Raw genomic sequence first — 17760 nt, forward strand, 5'->3', positions numbered from 1 at the left:
ATCTCTACAAAGACTTACATTTAGGAATGGAGGGAGTACATGTCTTATGCGTATTCTAGAAAAATCTATTGGGCAGCATCAGCCATGGGAGCCCCATAATCGCCCCCACGGTCGGACGTTGAACTAAGTGATCATGATCGTGATCATGCAACTCTGTAATGCAATGCCATTCCACATGTGACGGACGAGTATTTTGTTTACTGTGCGGGTTGCACCTGGAACAGAAAGAACCGCTGTTACTTTCGACAGAATTTCTCCACGCAGAAAAGAAAGGCGTTTCTTTCTATCAACAAAGCCCGCCTTTCCTCGCGACGCCGACATGTCCACGACAGATTACGAATCAAGATGATAATTCCCAAACGTCCACGATGTTGAGCAAAAACAAAAACCAAATTTGCTCACGTCACCACACCAGCCACAACTTTAGAGCGCGCTCCGCTTTTCCCGCGGTTTATAAGCGGCGCGTCGCCGCTCGATCTCCCGCTCCATTCGTCCGGGCAAGAAACACACGAAAGAAAATCCACCAATAATTTATAATTGCAAACCTTGCGGCCTTCCAATTCCAAGCATGCAACGCCACGGCGCCGCCTGCAGCATTGCGTGCCACCACGGCGCCGGCGTGTTCGTGCTGCCGCAGGTCTACGATCCTCGCGCCACGCATGGGCAGTACGACTTGGCCTCGCTGTCGGACATGGTGGCTCCATACACTGACTACAATGGCGGCAACCCCGCCGTCGGATGGGCGCCTCCGGAGGTGGACTCGGTGGACGATGACGGTCGGGCGGCGCGCCGCGGCAACGGCGACGAGAGGAAGACGAGGCGGCTGGCGTCGAACCGCGAGTCGGCAAGGCGGTCGCGGGTGAGGAAGCAGAGGCGGCTGGACGAGCTGTCGTCGCGGGCGGCGCGGCTCCGGGCGGCCAACCAGCGGCTCCTCGTGGAGCTCAACCGCGTGCTCGCCGAGCACGGCCGCGTGGCCCGCGAGAGCGCCCGGCTCCGGGAGGAGGCCTCCGAGCTGCGGGGGAAGCTCGACGGGATGGGGGTGGACGAGGCCGATGATGTTGCTCCGCAGAGCACAAAGGGCACCGGCAATACGGCTTAGCTGCGCTAATAAGATAAAAATGCGCATGGGACTGATTCATGGCACGTAGCCAGGTGGACATAATACTACGTAGTTCTACTGTGGCGACCAATTATATTTATTTTTATTCCTCGGTGAGGAAATGGAACTGCCCTTGGCTTCGGCATCTGTAGACGGCCGGTGGTGTTCACAGTTGGAATCGGGTGTACAGAGGAGTACAGCCATTGAGAATCTGCGGCGAACGGGCGAAGCAATATCGAGTATCACAAACAAAATAAGCAAGAGCGGTTGCACAGCCTCCAGATCGGCCAGAATTCCGCAAGCAAGCATGGCGTCCACAGAAAGACACGAGAAGCTCGCCTCTGTCGCCACCGCCGAGCACTCTTTCTTCACCCAACTCGGCGGCATCTGGACACGGTCACACACGCTGCCGTTCTGCACCAGCCGGCGACGTCAATGGCAGCACCCACCTCGCTACAACGCAAATTACAAACGAGTATATCATCAACTTACTGCTGGGTGCTCAAGCCCAACTTTTCAAAGAGGCGATGATGTATTGTTGATTGAATGATGGTGCTCCATTATACGCGCTGGCGAGTGAAGTTGTCAACGGATGACGAATCCTCTACGTACAACACACCTTGACGCGCCTTCCTCGTGTCCATTTTCCTGCCGAGACTTCAGCCGCTTCTTGTGGTGGCTTCGCCTCCGCTCTGTGCAAGAGTTATATCAGATCCAAGCATCATTTACATATGCAACAGGTTGACCATCGTCTGACGACACTCGAGATTACGAACCACCGGTACAGACAGTGCTTGTACAAGACAAACGAACAGGACAGCAAAAGGAAATGGCATCAATTTCGTTCTGAAACATCTTCGGCAGCATTTTTTTCTGCTACTTTCATAATGCATTATGCTGGGCTGCCACATGTACTAACTATTAAGCCTTCCTGAAAATGTGTTGCGGAATCCAATAGGGAAGCACCTCATCTCGAACACAAACACAGTACAATAGGACATCGTCGTATGCCCACGATTTTGTCAGGTACTCCCTCGCTGAAATGGATGTATCTAGATCTAAAATATATCTAGATACATCCATACGTGCGACAAGTAATTCGGAACGGATAGAGTAGTACTCCCTCCGTCCGAAAATACTCGTCGGAGAAATGGATGTATTTAGGCGTATTTTAGTTCTATATACATCCATTTTTATCAATTTATTCGACAAGTATTTTCGGATGAAGGGAATATATTGGAGCATCAAGGATATCAAAATTAATGAATCCGGAAAGATAAATAGATGTTGACTGGTTGGTAAATGCACAACCCTGACCCCTGGACGCTAGAAGGTCCATTCATCATAGGTATGCTCCGGTGCATTCTTTTCCTAAAGGCTAAAAAGGCTATGTGTTCTATTGCCGTATACCAAAATGTGATGTGCAAATGGAGGTTGGACTCCTATTGATGGTAATCTCCCCTGCAGATATAATTATGTAAACAGAAGTGACTAAGCCACATTGCCTAACAGATTGGTACAAATTTGTTCGGGCATAAGAGCATCTCTAGCAGATCCCGCAAACCACGGTCCTACAAATTTTGTTTATGGTGTTACCGTAAATGAAATTTGTGGTACGACGGACGCCGAGAAAGAACAGACCCCCCAAACGAATTCAAACACATACGGCATATTCAAACTAGCAATTCACGCCACATATTACATTACCGGAGTTCATCATAAAAGCTCACCCCGTTTTTCCCGCGGATTTACGGTACACGCAAAAAAATTGGCCCAAACAAGTCGGTAAAAACAGCCCGGCCCGTAAAATTTTCACGGGAGGCCCATAAACCGCCCCCGAATCCGCAATATATACTGGAGCCGGCAGATTTTAGGGTTCGCGTCCTTCATTTCCCCTATCACGTCCGCCACAAATCCCCTATCACGTCCGCCGCAAATCCCCTCTCCTCCGGCGACAAATCCCTCTCCTGCGGCAGCCTTTTGTGGCGCGCATAGCCACCGGAAGCGAGCCCTGCCTGCGCGGGTGGCCGAGAGGGGTTCGACCGCCGAAGCGATGATACGCCTCGCAAGCGCCGCAACTACGACGAGGCCGGCAGCACCTCCCTCCGTCCGTTGGTGGAGGAGTGATGCAAGGAGCAAGTGCAGAAGCGCGACACCCTCTCAAGCAGTGGAGCACGGACGTGGACCAACTTCAACAAGATGGACCGGATCTTCTCCCCCGCACTCAAGCGTCTCCGGGCGGCGGAGCACGCGTGATTAGACGCGAAGGAGGCGGCCGCCGCCGGAGATGAAGCTGCGGCGGCATGGGTGCCGGCGTTGAAGGAGGAGTACGACCTCGCCTTCATGCTCTCCAATTCGCTGATGGAGCACCACCTCGGCATCAAGAAATCCGATGATGATAATGATGCGTAGATCTAGGTTTAATTTCATTTATGCACTCTGTTTCCGTATGATCTCTATTTCCGTATGATGAACTTCAGTGCTGTGGCTCCAGCGTACGGATCCGACGAGGCCCTGGAGCCACTTACACATACCCCATGACCCGGACGTCGCTGCGATCTTCCGCGCGTACACCTCCTGGGCAATTGGTGACGGAAACACCTGCAAGTTCTGGAGTGACCAACGGATCAACGGACGCGATCGCACCGCTCGTCTTGGTGCTCGTCCCTCGGCGACGGCGCAAGACTCCAGCACCGTGCAAGAGGGGCTGCACCGCTGATCTTGGGTGCAAGATATCCAGGGAGCCCTTGGACCGACCGCCATGATAACCTCGGCCGCCTACTCCGCTAGCTCATGTTACTAGGCACTCTTCGTTGGTGTCTGCGAGGACCCACACTGGAGGCTCACCTGGAAGCCTTGGGCGCCACTTCGCGTTAAGTTCTTCATCTGGTTTGCGCTTCAGGACCGATGTTGGACGACTGAGTGCCTAGCCCGCCACGGGCTGCCCCATGAGGCCACTTGCTCCTTCTGCGATCAAGAGGAGGAGCAATGCAACATCTTCTCGCAGGTTGCTCGGTCTTCCGGCAGGTGTGGGCACGAGATCCTAAGCTGGATTAGTCAACCGCTGATCTGCCGACTGCGGACACTGACTTTCACTCCTGCTGGACCTACTCCTGCGGCCATGCACCCACCTCGACGCGGGAAGGCTTGGCCTCCCTCATCATCCTCACCGCATGGTGGCTCTGGAAGCATCGGAATGGTTGCATCTTCGACGGCGAGCGGCCTTCGGTCTCCCACCTCACCAACACAATTAGAGATGAAGCGCGCCTTTGGGCTAGGGCCGGCACCACTGGGATCTAGCACATCATTCCCGAGGTCTAGCTTTTGTTCACATAGGGGTTGAGCAACCTTGTCTGCTCCTAGCTCACTTCCATGCCTTCTTGTGTACATGGATTAGTGAGTTCATGTAATCCCATGCTGTAACTCTTTCCTTCTATCAATGAAAAGCGGGTGGATCAGTGGAATGCCGTAAACAAAATTTGCAGGACCGCGGTTTGCGGGATCTGCTAGAGATGCTCTAATCAGCGACCAGTTAAGTCAATTTCAGTAAAACACACACTGGAATTGTCTTTACAGGCAACTATTAAGCCTTACTGGAAACTGTGTGGCGGAATCCCATAGAAGCTAAAGGTGCAAAGTGGATAGTAGATGCAAAGTGGCGTATGGCACTGATCAAACAACGGTAGAATAGGACATCGTCATATGGGGCAGTGCATTCTTTTCCTAAATGCCACGAGAACACGTGTGCTACTGCTTTATATACTACTAAAATCTGATGTGCAAATGGAGCTTGGAGTACTGATGATAATTTCCCCTGCCGATATATAACTATGTAAAAGGAAGTGATCAAACCACATTGCCTAACAGACTGATATCAATTTGTTCAGGCATAAACAATGACCAGCGGTTCAAATTTCAGTAAAACGCACACTGAAATTGCTGCCACAGGCAAGTACCCAGCACAGGAAACAGTCATTTGGTTTCGTGCATACAGATTTTATGCTTACAAAATTCTGCTCTCCTAAAGACTTCTTTTATGCCTCTACAGTTCTCATGGGTCGCCCGACAGAAAACCCAATGCTTGGATTGATTCAGATTTCGTATACAAAAAGAGCATTGCTAACCTCAATTCCTAAATGTCAGATGATATTTGGAATAAGCAAATAAGCAATCAAAGCAACCAGGAATTGCAGGACTATAGCATACTGGAACTATATGAATCACCTTAGCGTATCCCACGCACAATTTCACAAACATTCCAACCCTACCATGACACTGCAACTAAGAATTTAGCACTACAATGTCCAAGATCATACCTGCTGAGATGCACCCTGAGGATCCACTGGTAAAAGGACCCTCAATTGATGTGACTGTCGCTGCCCAGACCCAGTATCATCGGTGGGGAGTTGATACCGGCACACAGGGCATGTGCTCCTCATGGCGAGCCATGGCAGGATGCAGTCGCCATGGAAGTAGTGCTTGCACGGGAGAAAGACAACGCGTTGCCCTGACGCGAAGACATCCTTGCACACCGCGCAGCCGCACGTGGCCTCCTCTTCGCTGAGGATCATCTCCGGCAGGCCTTCCACCGCCTGGCGTGACGCGGGCCGCTTGAGGAATTCGTAGTCGTCTTCGTAATCGGAATCGGTGGATACGGTATCGGAGTCGCTGTCTTCTACGCCCACCGCCATCCGGAAGGCCCCGGGCGACGGCGTCTGGTCGAACCCGCTGGGCGTGAGCCCCTCTCCGCCGCCGGCCTCCTCTACCTCGGAGTCGGAATGATCGGAGTCGGAGATGTCGGAAGCATCTGAAAAAAGGAAGCGGGAGACGAATAACTCCCCGCCGCGGAAGCCGCCGCCGCCGCCGCGGGATAGCACCTCCGCACCGACATCTTCGTCATGGTTGGAGGGGTTCTCGCAGAAATCCTCGCTCTCCCCGTCGGGCTTGCCCTCGTCCTCATCGTCACACCGGTCGTCGCCGAATCCCCCGCCCTTCCCCTCGCATTCGTCGTCGTCGGATAACTGCTCGCCCTCGGCGTCCTCGTCGCATAACGACCCATCGCTCTCACCTTCGTCGTCGTCGTGGCATAACGCTTCCTCGACCTCCCCTTCGTCTTCGTCGTCGTCGACGACGACGTTGTCGCGCGGGTCCCTGCAGATCTCCTCGCCGTTGCTGTCGTCGTCGTCCTCCTCGTCGCAGGGGGCACCGCATGACCACTCGCCCTCGTCGTCATCATCACAGCAGCAGCGATAGTCGCATGAGTTACCGCCGTCGCTATCGTCCTCGAACGGGTCGGCGCAGAACCCCTCGCCGTCGCTGTCGTCTGCCATGGATGGGGATGGAGGGGCGGCGCTGATGGGGTTCCGGTCTCAGACAATGTGGGGACACGGATCAGATCTGGTTTTTATTTTCGGCCTGGGAACCTCAGGTCGGTCCTGGTTGGCGTTGGACCTCCATAACTGGCGATCAGAGGCCTGGGCCTGCTATTTCTCGCGTTCAGCGAACAGGGCGCTGCGCTCGCGTCGAGCCAGCAGCGCGGGAGCCACAAACTGTCTTTTTTTTTCCTGTTTTCTGTTCTTATTTTTTGCCTCATTTTTGTACTTTTATTTATACTTTAAAAAATATTCTACACACACACATATATATATATATATATATATATATATATATATATTACAAAAAACACTCTTCAAAAACACATTTAGAAAATGCTAAATAAGTATTAAGAAATGTGGAAAATGTATTTGAGAAATGTTGAATAAGTATTTAAAATGTTGAACAGTTATGAAAAAAATTTGAACGAGTATATGAAAAATGTTGAACAAGTATATGACAAATTTTGAACAAGTATTGGAAAATGTTGAACAAAGAATTCGAAAAATATTGAACAAGTATTTGAAAATGTTGAATATGTATTAAAAATGTTGAATAGATATTGAAAAATGTTGAACGGATCTATGCAAAATGTTGAACAAGTATTTGAAAAATGTTGAATATGTATTAAAACTGTTGAATAGTTATTGAAAAATATTGAACTGGTATATGCAAAATGTTTAACAAGTATTTGAAAAATATTAAATAAGTATTAAAAATGTTGAACAAGTATTTAGAAAAATGTTAATTATTAAAATTTTGAATAAGTATTTAAAAATGTTGAATAAGCGTCCGGACAATGTTTAATGTGTATAAAAAATGTTGAGCGCTTGATAAATAATGTTTTGACATGAACGGAAATGTAGAGTGAAAGCGAAAACAAACATAAGAAAACACAAAATAAAAACAAAAAAGGAAGAAGAAAGAGGAAAACCAATCAGAAAATGGAGAAAAAACAAAACCAAACAAAAAGTGGAGAAAAAAGAAAACAAAAGAAACGAAAAGAAAACGAATTATATTAACGAAAAAAGGAAGCCCGAGAAAAAAAATTTAAAACCAAAAAAAAACCAGATAAATGAGAAAAACCCTCCGGTATTTTACCTCAAGTAGGATGCGACTCTGATATGCAGCATGAAGCCAACAGTAGCATAGTGGCAAGCAGCTCTATGCAGGATCAAAACGCCCCACGTTCGTATCCCCAATCCCCTCATTTTCTTCTACTTTTTCTATTTCTCTACGTGATAGTGGGCCGGTCCAATTAGTCGAATGCTTTAGCGAGAGAAGTTGTTGGGATCGCTTAATGCGATAAATAGTCGATGCGCTGCCATTTGGGATGTAGCTCGTGGAACAAATGCAAAGCTCGGTTCGAGTCTGCGATGACGTGACGGACCCGGAATCCCTCAAAAAAGGGTGAAGTCTGTTTTAAATCTTGAATTGGTGAAGCTTGTCCGAAATGAACCCTAAACTCTCAATCCCTGAAATTGGTAGTATACTCATTGATCCCAGTCAATCTCAACCGTAGTCCTATTTGACACACGGAAAGATATCAATCCCGACCAGGATCACATGCTACTCTCATTATATCCCTGGCCCACATTGTTGGAGATATGCCCTAGAGGCAATCATGTGATGATGACATTTTCATATGTATTCATGAGTCCTTTGTATTGTCCTTGAACATCATCAATGATATGTATCAATAAGTATGTGACTTGTTTGTGGAACTATGTATTGTATGATGATTGTTCTAATGGACCCTAGTTGATAAGGTTGTGCGGACACATATCCTTGACTAGTATACGACTCGGTTGATGAATATGTTTCACAAGTCATGTGCATGGAGATGCTAAACCGATAGTATGGGCTCGGGGATGGAGATCACCGAGCCGGACAGACCCACTTTGAGACGCAGCGAGATATAGTCATCTGTTAGTCTCAAGTGCAATGTCTATGCCATGTCCTAGACCTGAGGTCCTCGCATGTTCTCGGGATGAGGATCGACTCACTTAGGGTCTATCAAACGCTACTCCGTAATTGGGTAGTTATAAAGGTAGTTTTCGGGTGAGTCATGAGACATGCCGCGAGACATGGTTGACCAAGATGGGATTTGCCCCTCCTATTTGGAGAGATATTCTCTACGTGATAGTGGGCCGGTCCAATTAGTCGAATGCTTTAGCGAGAGAAGTTGTTGGGATCGCTTAATGCGATAAATAGTCGATGCGCTGCCATTTGGGATGTAGCTCGGGGAACAAATGCAAAGCTCGGTTCGAGTCTGCGATGACGTGACGGACCCGGAATCCCTCAAAAAAGGGTGAAGTCTGTTTTAAATCTTGAATTGGTGAAGCTTGTCCGAAATGAACCCTAAACTCTCAATCCCTGAAATTGGTAGTATACTCATTGATCCCAGTCAATCTCAACCGTAGTCCTATTTGACACACGGAAAGATATCAATCCCGACCAGGATCACATGCTACTCTCATTATATCCCTGGCCCACATTGTTGGAGATATGCCCTAGAGGCAATCATGTGATGATGACATTTTCATATGTATTCATGAGTCCTTTGTATTGTCCTTGAACATCATCAATGATATGTATCAATAAGTATGTGACTTGTTTGTGGAACTATGTATTGTATGATGATTGTTCTAATGGACCCTAGTTGATAAGGTTGTGCGGACACATATCCTTGACTAGTATACGACTCGGTTGATGAATATGTTTCACAAGTCATGTGCATGGAGATGCTAAACCGATAGTATGGGCTCGGGGATGGAGATCACCGAGCCGGACAGACCCACTTTGAGACGCAGCGAGATATAGTCATCTGTTAGTCTCAAGTGCAATGTCTATGCCATGTCCTAGACTTGAGGTCCTCGCATGTTCTCGGGATGAGGATCGACTCACTTAGGGTCTATCAAACGCTACTCCGTAATTGGGTAGTTATAAAGGTAGTTTTCGGGTGAGTCATGAGACATGCCGCGAGACATGGTTGACCAAGATGGGATTTGCCCCTCCTATTTGGAGAGATATTCTCTGGGCCCCCTCGAGTGATCAGATTCGGAAAGCATGGCCATGCGACTTGGGTTAAGTGTTAACCCAATTCGGGAATCTGCATCATGGTTTCAAGAAGAGAGGTCAAGCTATCAGAAGGGTGACAAGTACTCGCCTTGAGCTCAACAACAAATATCGTGAGGCAAAAGGAATGTTGGATATGCCACATTGTTGAGGTTCGTCAAACGACTTTACGCCAACATGGGAGTTGGCACGTTCTGCTAGGAGCCGCTACCAACTATCGACTCTGGTCGTATCCATGTGTACGTGAACCTATAGGGTCGCACACTTAAGGGGCTGCAGCCCATTCGGATTGGATCCGAATGGAAAATAGATGTGGACTCCTAGTGGGCTCAAGTGTTGAGCCCACCTCGGAGGTCTATATAAAGGGGAGTGGGCACACCACTTAGGGTTGATCCCATTGAACCCTGGTTAGCCACCGCCACTCCCCACGCCCATGCCGCGCGACCGGACCTAGCAGTCCGCCGCTCGACGCTGCTCCCCGTACGTGTGGATACCTTGGAGGCATCGCATCTGCGGTGCTTGGACGAAACGTTCGAGGGAACCGCGAGGTGCCGTTCGCGGGAGATCACCGTTCACGGGTCTTCGCTGTTCGCGGGAGATCGGGTACACGCATCACCAACTCTACTTCCGCTACGGTGACTGTGCGTCTAGTGGTAAACCCGATCCCGTGATCTATTTCCAACAGCATGATCTTGGGTGCGCGGTAGAAAATTTTATTTGGCCCTAGCGTAGCGTACCGCGTATTCCAACAGTGGTATCAGAGCCTTCGTTGTGTGGTGATAGATTCGATGATATGCATATGAGATATGTAGATCGGTTCAGGTGTGGGTCGATGAGATCGGTCGCGCATGTCAGTGTTGAAGGTTGGATTCGTGATCTTGTTTCCGTGATCGTGATGCAGAGGTCGTGACACGACATACCCCTACCGATCGGTTGTCCGCCATCGGGGTAGACAGTGGAACGTAAATCCGGATGCAGCACGCGAAGATCAATGAGATTGATCGAATTGAAACATAGATCAACACCTTGGAAATGTGATTTCCGCGGTGCTGAAATCTGTTGGAGCGGTTTCGGTAGAACGGCTGTAACTTTTGCATACGAACTCCGATTTTGCTCCACGACCTGTCAAACTGAAGCTAACGAAAAGTTGGATTAGCCTAGGATTTCGGCGCTTCTGGCTAGGCCAAATCCACTTGGAAGATAGAGTTTCAGGAGGTTTTATCTTCGGCGGTAGAACGTCTGACTCGTTTTTGCAGGGAATGACTGTGATTTGGTATAGTGCATGTATGTTGCTTGTATATTATTGTTTCATGACCTGCGTGTCATGAGTGCGGCAACCGGCAGGAGCCATATGGTTGTCCCATTATTGTATTAATGACCTGCGTGTCAACATGAGAAGCCATGTAATGTAATTTACTTTCAGTAGCTATTAGTTTTTAATAGCATAGAATCTTATGTTACACTTGGCGGTTGACACCATGGCGTGGAGATGGAGATCACCACGAGGACAACCATGCATGGGCAGACCACGCACGTGGAGATGGAGATCACCACGCGCTGTGAAAAGGGGCTATACCATATCACACATACATAAACTGCCTATGAAAGTTTATCCCTTTTATGCACCCTTCCTTTTGCATGGTAGATGTTTTAAGTAGGGTGATCCCTCAAAGAATGTCGTGTACAAATGCCTCCCCAATTGCTGCACCTTCACATGTCAAGTATATTTAGTGGCGGGCCTATGAAATTAGGGTGCCACTAGATCTCCTTGAAGTGATGGGTTTGTGTCGGACACTTACACGCGAAGCATTGGTTGACTTGTCGTGGCTATCAAAACAGTTTTGGGCTACAAGGCATAGGAGTTGGTGAGGCATGAGATGTCCCCAACAACAAGAGTCGTATGGAGATACGATTAGCAAGAGTTGCTTACCGAGTGATCTTGTCCTCTAGCGGTGATGCAAAAGCTCACTAGTTGACATGTTGATCTTGGATCTTGAATCACTAAGTATCAACCGAGGGATGTTGATTTTAGTGGGAGTAATGATCTTATTAAAATGTTTAATATGAATTACTCTTCATGAATACATGTCTTAGTGTTTTGCATATTTCTGTTGTAGATCAATGGCACCACCTGCTCAAGTTACCCCTTTTGCGTTGAAATCAATCCTGGAAAAAGATAAATTGAATGGAACAAACTTTACCACCTGGTATAGAAACCTGAGAATTGTTCTTAGGCATGAGAAAAAGGAACAAGTTCTAGAGAATCCGCTTCCGGAGGAACCTGCCGATAATGCTAATCAAACGAGATCAGCTGTCTCATGCTGGCTTCTATGGAGCCCGATTTGCAGCAGCAGTTCGAAAATATTGAGGCTTTCGATATGATCGAGAACCTTAAGAGCATGTTTCAAATGCAGGCTAGGACCGAAAGGTTCAACGTCTGGCGATCCTTGATGGATTGTAAGCTGAAAGAGGGTGATCCACTGAGCCCGCATGTGATCAAGATGATCGGGTACATGCAAGCTCTGGATAGGCTGGGCTTCCCACTTGGGGATGAGTTGTCCACATATACAATTTTGGGTTCTCTTCCGGATAGCTATGGGCCGTTCATCTCGAGCTACCATATGCATGGGATGGAAAAAGAAGCTCACTGAATTGCATGGGATGCTCAAAGTGGCAAAGCAGGATATCAAGAAAGGTACGCATCGTCAAGTGTTGAGGGTGCAGAACTCGGCTAAGTTCAAGAAGAGCTGGTCAAAGAAAAAGGCTAAGGCAAAGGGCAAAGAGAAGGAGGCAACTCCAACTGCAGCCGCTGCGCCTAAGTCAGGGACGACTTCGGGGAGTATTTGCTTTCATTACAAGGAACCCGGACACTGGAAAAGGAACTGCAGCAAGTGGCTTGCCGAGAAGGGCAAGAAGACTGGAAGTGTGACTTCTTCTTCAGGTACACTTGTTGTATATGTTATAGACATTTATCTTGCTGATGTTTCTAGTAGCTCTTGGGTATATGATACCGGATCGGTTGTTCACATATGCAACTCGATGCAGGGGCTAAGCAGAACTAGGAATGTCGCAAGAGGAGAAGTCGACATACGCGTCGGGAATAAAGCAAGAGTTGCTGCATTGGCTGTCGGCACTATGCAACTTAATTTACCTTCAGGATTTGTAATGGAACTTGATAATTGTTATTATGTTCATGCTTTGAGTCGAAACATTATCTCTGCCTCATGTTTGATGAGACAAGGTTATGAATTCATTATTAAGGACAATGGTTGTTCTATTTACTTGAATAATATGTTTCATGGCCGTTGTGAATAGGTTATTTATCCTAGATCTTGAAGGTGAATCAGTCTATAACATAAATGTCAAGAGGCATAAGCCTAATGAGATAAATCCGACTTACATCTGGCATTGTCGACTAGGACACATTAGTCAAAAGCGCATGAAGAAGCTCCATGATGATGGAATTCTAACTTCGTTTGAGTTTGAATCATTCGAGACATGCGAGTCTTGCCTACTCGGTAAGATGACTAAGACACCTTTTGCAAAGAGTTGCGAGAGGGCGTCCGAGCTGTTGGAACTTATACATAGTGATGTATGTGGACCAATGAGCACGACAGCCAGAGGTGGTTTCCAATACTTCGTGACTTTTACCGACGACTTGAGTAGATATGGATATGTCTACTTGATGAGGCACAAGTCAGAAACTTTTGAAAAGTTCAAGGAGTTTCATAACGAAGTGGAAAATCAACTCGGCAAGAAAATCAAACTTCTATGATCTGATCGTGGCGGTGAGTATATGAGCGAGGAGTTTGATGATCATCTGAAGAGCCGTGGAATAGTTCCACAACTGACTCCTCCAGGTACGCCACAGAGAAATGGTGTGTCGGAACGGAGGAATCGGACCCTGTTGGACATGGTCCGATCGATGATGAGTCAGTAGGATTTACCCTTGTCATTTTGGGGATACGCTCTAGAAACTGCAGCTTTCACACTAAACAGGGTACCATCTAAGTCCGTAGATAAGACACCATATGAGATATGGACTGCAAAGAGTCACAGTTTGTCTTTTCTAAAAATTTGGGGATGTGAAGCATATGTCAAGCGACTCCAGTCGGACAAGCTCACACCCAAATCGGACAAGTGCATATTCGTGGGATATCCAAGGGAAACCTTGGGGTATAACTTCTACAACCGTGAGGAGGGCAAAGTGTTTGTCGCTCGACATGGAGTTTTCCTTGAGAAAGAGTTTCTTAATCGGAAGGCTAGTGGGAGGACGGTCCGACTCGAAGAAATTCGAGAACCACACGGGGACGTTCCGGTAGGTGATTCTGTCAGAACGGAATTAGTCAGGGAACCCGTGGTGGAGTCGACGCCGGTTCCACGGAGGTCGGAAATCTTACGCAATTTGCATGACTGCAATGTGTTGTTCTTGGAGAATAACGAGCCGACTACGTATGCGGAAGCAATGGAGAGCCCTGATTCCGAGTTATGGCTTGAGGCCATGAGATCCGAATTAAAGTCCATGGATGACAATCAAGTTTGGAACTTGGTTGATCTGCTAGATGGCGTTCGAGCCATTGAGTGCAAGTGGATCTTTAAGAAGAAAACTGATATGGACGGAAATGTCACAGTCCATAAGGCTTGACTTGTTGCTAAAGGTTATCGACAAGTTCAAGGAGTTGACTACGATGAGACTTACTCACCGGTAGCGATGCCTAAATCAATTCGGACCATTCTTGCTACATATTTCGACTATGAAATATGGCAGATGGATGTCAAAACGGCTTTCCTTAATGGAAATTTAACCGACGATGTGTATATGACACAACCCGAGGGTTTTGTTAATCCAAAGAAGTCTAGCATGGTATGCAAGCTTCAGAGATCCATTTATGGATTAAGGCAAGCATCTCGGAATTGGAACATTCGTTTTAATGAAGCTGTCAAAGAGTTTGGCTCCATCAAGAATGACTGTGATCATTGTGTATTCAAGAAGGTCAGTGGGAGCTCAGTTGCATTTCTGATCTTATATGTGGATGACATATTATTGATTCGAAATGATGTTCAAATGCTTGAATCTGTCAAGGACTCATTGAAAAATAGTTTTTCTATGAAGGACTTGGGAGAAGCAGCTTACATTTTGGGAATCAAGATCTATAGAGATAGATCGAGAAGGCTTATTGGATTAAGCCAGAGTGCGTATATTGACAAGGTGTTGAAGCGGTTCAACATGCAAGATGCCAAGAAAGGTTTCTTGCCCATGTCACATGGCATTAGTCTTAGCAAGCTCAGAGTCCTACTACTCCTGATGAGCGAAGACGCATGGATGGGATTCCATATGCTTCGGCTGTTGGGTCCATCATGTATGCTATGGTATGTACTCGTCCCGATGTTAGTTTTGCTCTTAGCGTGGTGGGCAGATACCAGGCTGGTCCAGGTGAGAGTCACTGGACAGCGGTTAAGAATATCCTTAAGTACTTGAGAAGGACTAAGGATATGTTCCTGGTTTATGGAGGTGAGGATGAGCTCGTTGTAAAGAGTTACACCGATGCTAGTTTCCAAACAGATAGGGATGATAGTCGATCGCAATCTGGGTTTGTGTTCATTCTGAACGGAGGAGCAGTGAGCTGGAGGAGCTCCAAGCAAGATACGGTAGCTGATTCTACAACAGAGGCTGAGTACATTGCGGCCTCTGAAGCTGCAAAAGAGGGTGTTTGGGTGAAGAATTTCATTTCTGATCTTGGTGTGGTTGAGGTCGCGCCTAAGCCATTGGACCTCTATTGTGATAATAGTGGTGCCATTGCGCAAGTCAAGAAACCACGAAACCATCATAAAACCCATCACATACTCAGGCGTTTTAACCTTATTCACGACATTGTCGAAAGAGGTGATGTAAACATATGCAAGGTACACACAGATGCAAATGTTGCCGATCTATTGACGAAGCCTCTCCCACGGCCGAAGCATGAGGTGCACATGAGCTCCATGGGCATACGATGCCTAAATGATTGACTCTATTGCAGGTGGGAGACTGTTGGAGATATGCCCTAGAGGCAATCATGTGATGATGACATTTTCATATGTATTCATGAGTCCTTTGTATTGTCCTTGAACATCATCAATGATATGTATCAATAAGTATGTGACTTGTTTGTGGAACTATGTATTATATGATGATTGTTCTAATGGTCCCTAGTTGATAAGGTTGTGCGGACACATATCCTTGACTAGTATACGACTCGGTTGATGAATATGTTTCACAAGTCATGTGCATGGAGATGCTAAACCGATAGTATGGGCTCGAGGATGGAGATCACCAAGCCGGACAGACCCACTTTGAGACGCAGCGAGATATAGTCATCTGTTAGTCTCAAGTGCAATGTCTATGCCATGTCCTACACCTGAGGTCCTCGCATGTTCTCGGGATGAGGATCGACTCACTTAGGGTCTATCAAACGCTACTCAGTAACTGGGTAGTTATAAAGGTAACTTTCGGGTGAGTCGTGAGACATGCCGCGAGACATGGTTGACCAAGATGGGATTTGCCCCTCCTATTTGGAGAGATATTCTCTGGGCCCTCTCGAGTGATCAGAATCGGAAAGCATGGCCATGCGACTTGGGTTAAGTGTTAACCCAGTTTGGGAATCTGCATCACGGTTTCGAGAAGAGAGGTCGAGCTATCACAAGGGTGACAAGTACTCGCCTTGAGCTCGACAACAAATATCATGAGGCAAAAGGAATGTTGCATATGCCACATTGTTGAGGTTCATCAAACGACTTTACGCCCACATCGGAGTTGGCACGTTCTGCTAGGAGCCGCTACCAACTATCGACTCTGGTCGTGTCCATGTGTACGTGAACCTATAGGGTCGCACACTTAAGGGGCTGCAGCCCATTCGGATTGGATCCGAGTGGAAAATAGATGTGGACTCCTTGTGGGCTCAAGTGTTGAGCCCACCTCGGAGGTCTATATAAAGGGGAGTGGGCACACCACTTAGGGTTGATCCAATTGAACCCTGGTTAGCCACCGCCACTCCCCACGCCCATGCCGCGCGACCGGACCTAGCAGTCCGCCGCTCGACGCTGCTCCCCGTACGTGTGGATACCTTGGAGGCATCGCATCTGCGGTGCTTGGACGAATCGTTCGAGGGAACCGCGAGGTGCCGTTCGCGGGAGATCACCGTTCACGGGTCTTCGCTGTTCGCGGGAGATCAGCTACACACATCACCAACTCTACTTCCGCTGCGGTGACTGCGCGTCTAGTGGTAAACCCGATCCCGTGATCTATTTCCAACAGCATGATCTTGGGTGCGCGGTAGAAAATTTTATTTGGCGCTAGCGTAGCGTACCGCGTGTTCCAACACACATGTCATGTTTATCTCAAATGCGTGAGAAAGAGATCGAAGAAGAAGATGAATATTACGTGTGGGCCGATATAGTCAGTGAGAGCAGAGATGGATCCCAGCATGATTGTTCTTTCCCAATTGAACAAACAAGATTTTATTTCCGCAAAGATTAGGATTGACCGGGATTAGTGAAAGATAGAGTGCCAATTTGAGGGATTGAAAGATTAAGGTTCAGCCCCGACTAGCTTTATCCGTTAAAGGTTAAAATAGACTTCACTCCTTACAAAAAACGTGATGAACACGGCGATCTTGGAAGCTATTGCGTGAGGCGCTTTGTTTGGTGGAAAACTTACACAGAGTAGGTGCGAACTATGAGATCGATTTTTTTACTTAAAAAGACATGTTCAAATATTCTCAAACTTTTTGTAGCCACACATCAAGATTTGATGGACAACCTTAAAAAGTTTTAGCTCCTAATTCAACCTACATTAATAATGACAACAACGACAAAATTATACTCTATCCGTTCCAAAATAAGTATCTCAAGCTTAGTACAACTCCCTCGTCTCAAAATTCAAAATAAGTGTCTCAAGCTTAGTACCCCCTCCCAAAAAAAGTTGTACTAAGTTTGAGACATTTATTTTGAGACGGAGGGAGTATGTGACTAGTGTCAAAGTACTATTCATCCAAAGCTGCTACTATTCAAATTCTAATTTGTTTTTTAATCTTTAAATGTGCATCGAGTTTTGAGCTGATTTTTTTTGAAGTTGTAGACATACCCCACATGAATGTTGTCAAATAATTTCAGTTTTTCTTAAATATCTAAATATGGTTTTTGGATTAATCTCACAACTTCATCTAATTATG

The 17760-nt window shown here is 47.2% G+C and overlaps 2 protein-coding genes across 3 annotated transcripts; one reads left to right on the forward strand and one right to left on the reverse strand.

Moving 5' to 3' along the window:
- Window positions 1-269: 269 nt before the first annotated feature.
- Window positions 270-1244, forward strand: LOC109749664 (uncharacterized). Its single transcript, XM_020308642.4, has one exon. The coding sequence runs from the start codon at window positions 569-571 to the stop codon at window positions 1097-1099; it is 531 nt and encodes a 176-aa protein (XP_020164231.1). The 5' UTR covers window positions 270-568; the 3' UTR covers window positions 1100-1244.
- Window positions 1245-1334: 90 nt separating this feature from the next.
- Window positions 1335-6661, reverse strand: LOC109749748 (uncharacterized). 2 transcript variants are annotated; one of them, XM_073501245.1, is made up of 4 exons: window positions 5416-6661; window positions 5324-5374; window positions 5224-5231; window positions 3939-4475 (listed from the first exon to the last, which is right to left on the reverse strand). In XM_073501245.1, exons 1-4 carry the CDS (start codon window positions 6427-6429, stop codon window positions 4157-4159), a joined length of 1392 nt encoding a protein of 463 aa, XP_073357346.1. In that variant the 5' UTR covers window positions 6430-6661; the 3' UTR covers window positions 3939-4156. The 2 variants fall into 2 exon arrangements, with proteins under 2 accessions (XP_020164312.2, XP_073357346.1); XM_020308723.3 differs by lacking the exons at window positions 3939-4475; window positions 5224-5231; window positions 5324-5374 and adding an exon at window positions 1335-1791 and having other exon boundaries at window positions 5416-6655.
- Between the last annotated feature and the right edge of the window lie 11099 nt (window positions 6662-17760).

The sequence above is a fragment of the Aegilops tauschii genome, chromosome 6 (assembly GCF_002575655.3).
Source record: "Aegilops tauschii subsp. strangulata cultivar AL8/78 chromosome 6, Aet v6.0, whole genome shotgun sequence".
Classification (NCBI taxonomy): Eukaryota; Viridiplantae; Streptophyta; class Magnoliopsida; order Poales; family Poaceae; genus Aegilops; species Aegilops tauschii.

Coding starts and splice junctions, on each gene's coding strand:
- LOC109749748 (XM_073501245.1), bottom strand. CDS start 6,429: ATGGCAGACGACAGCGACGGCGAGGGGTTCTGCGCCGACCCGTTCGAG. Junction 5,375..5,415: donor CTCAGGGTGCATCTCAGCAG/GTATGATCTTGG, acceptor TCTTAGTTGCAG/TGTCATGGTAGGGTTGGAAT.
- LOC109749664 (XM_020308642.4), top strand. CDS start 569: ATGCAACGCCACGGCGCCGCCTGCAGCATTGCGTGCCACCACGGCGCC.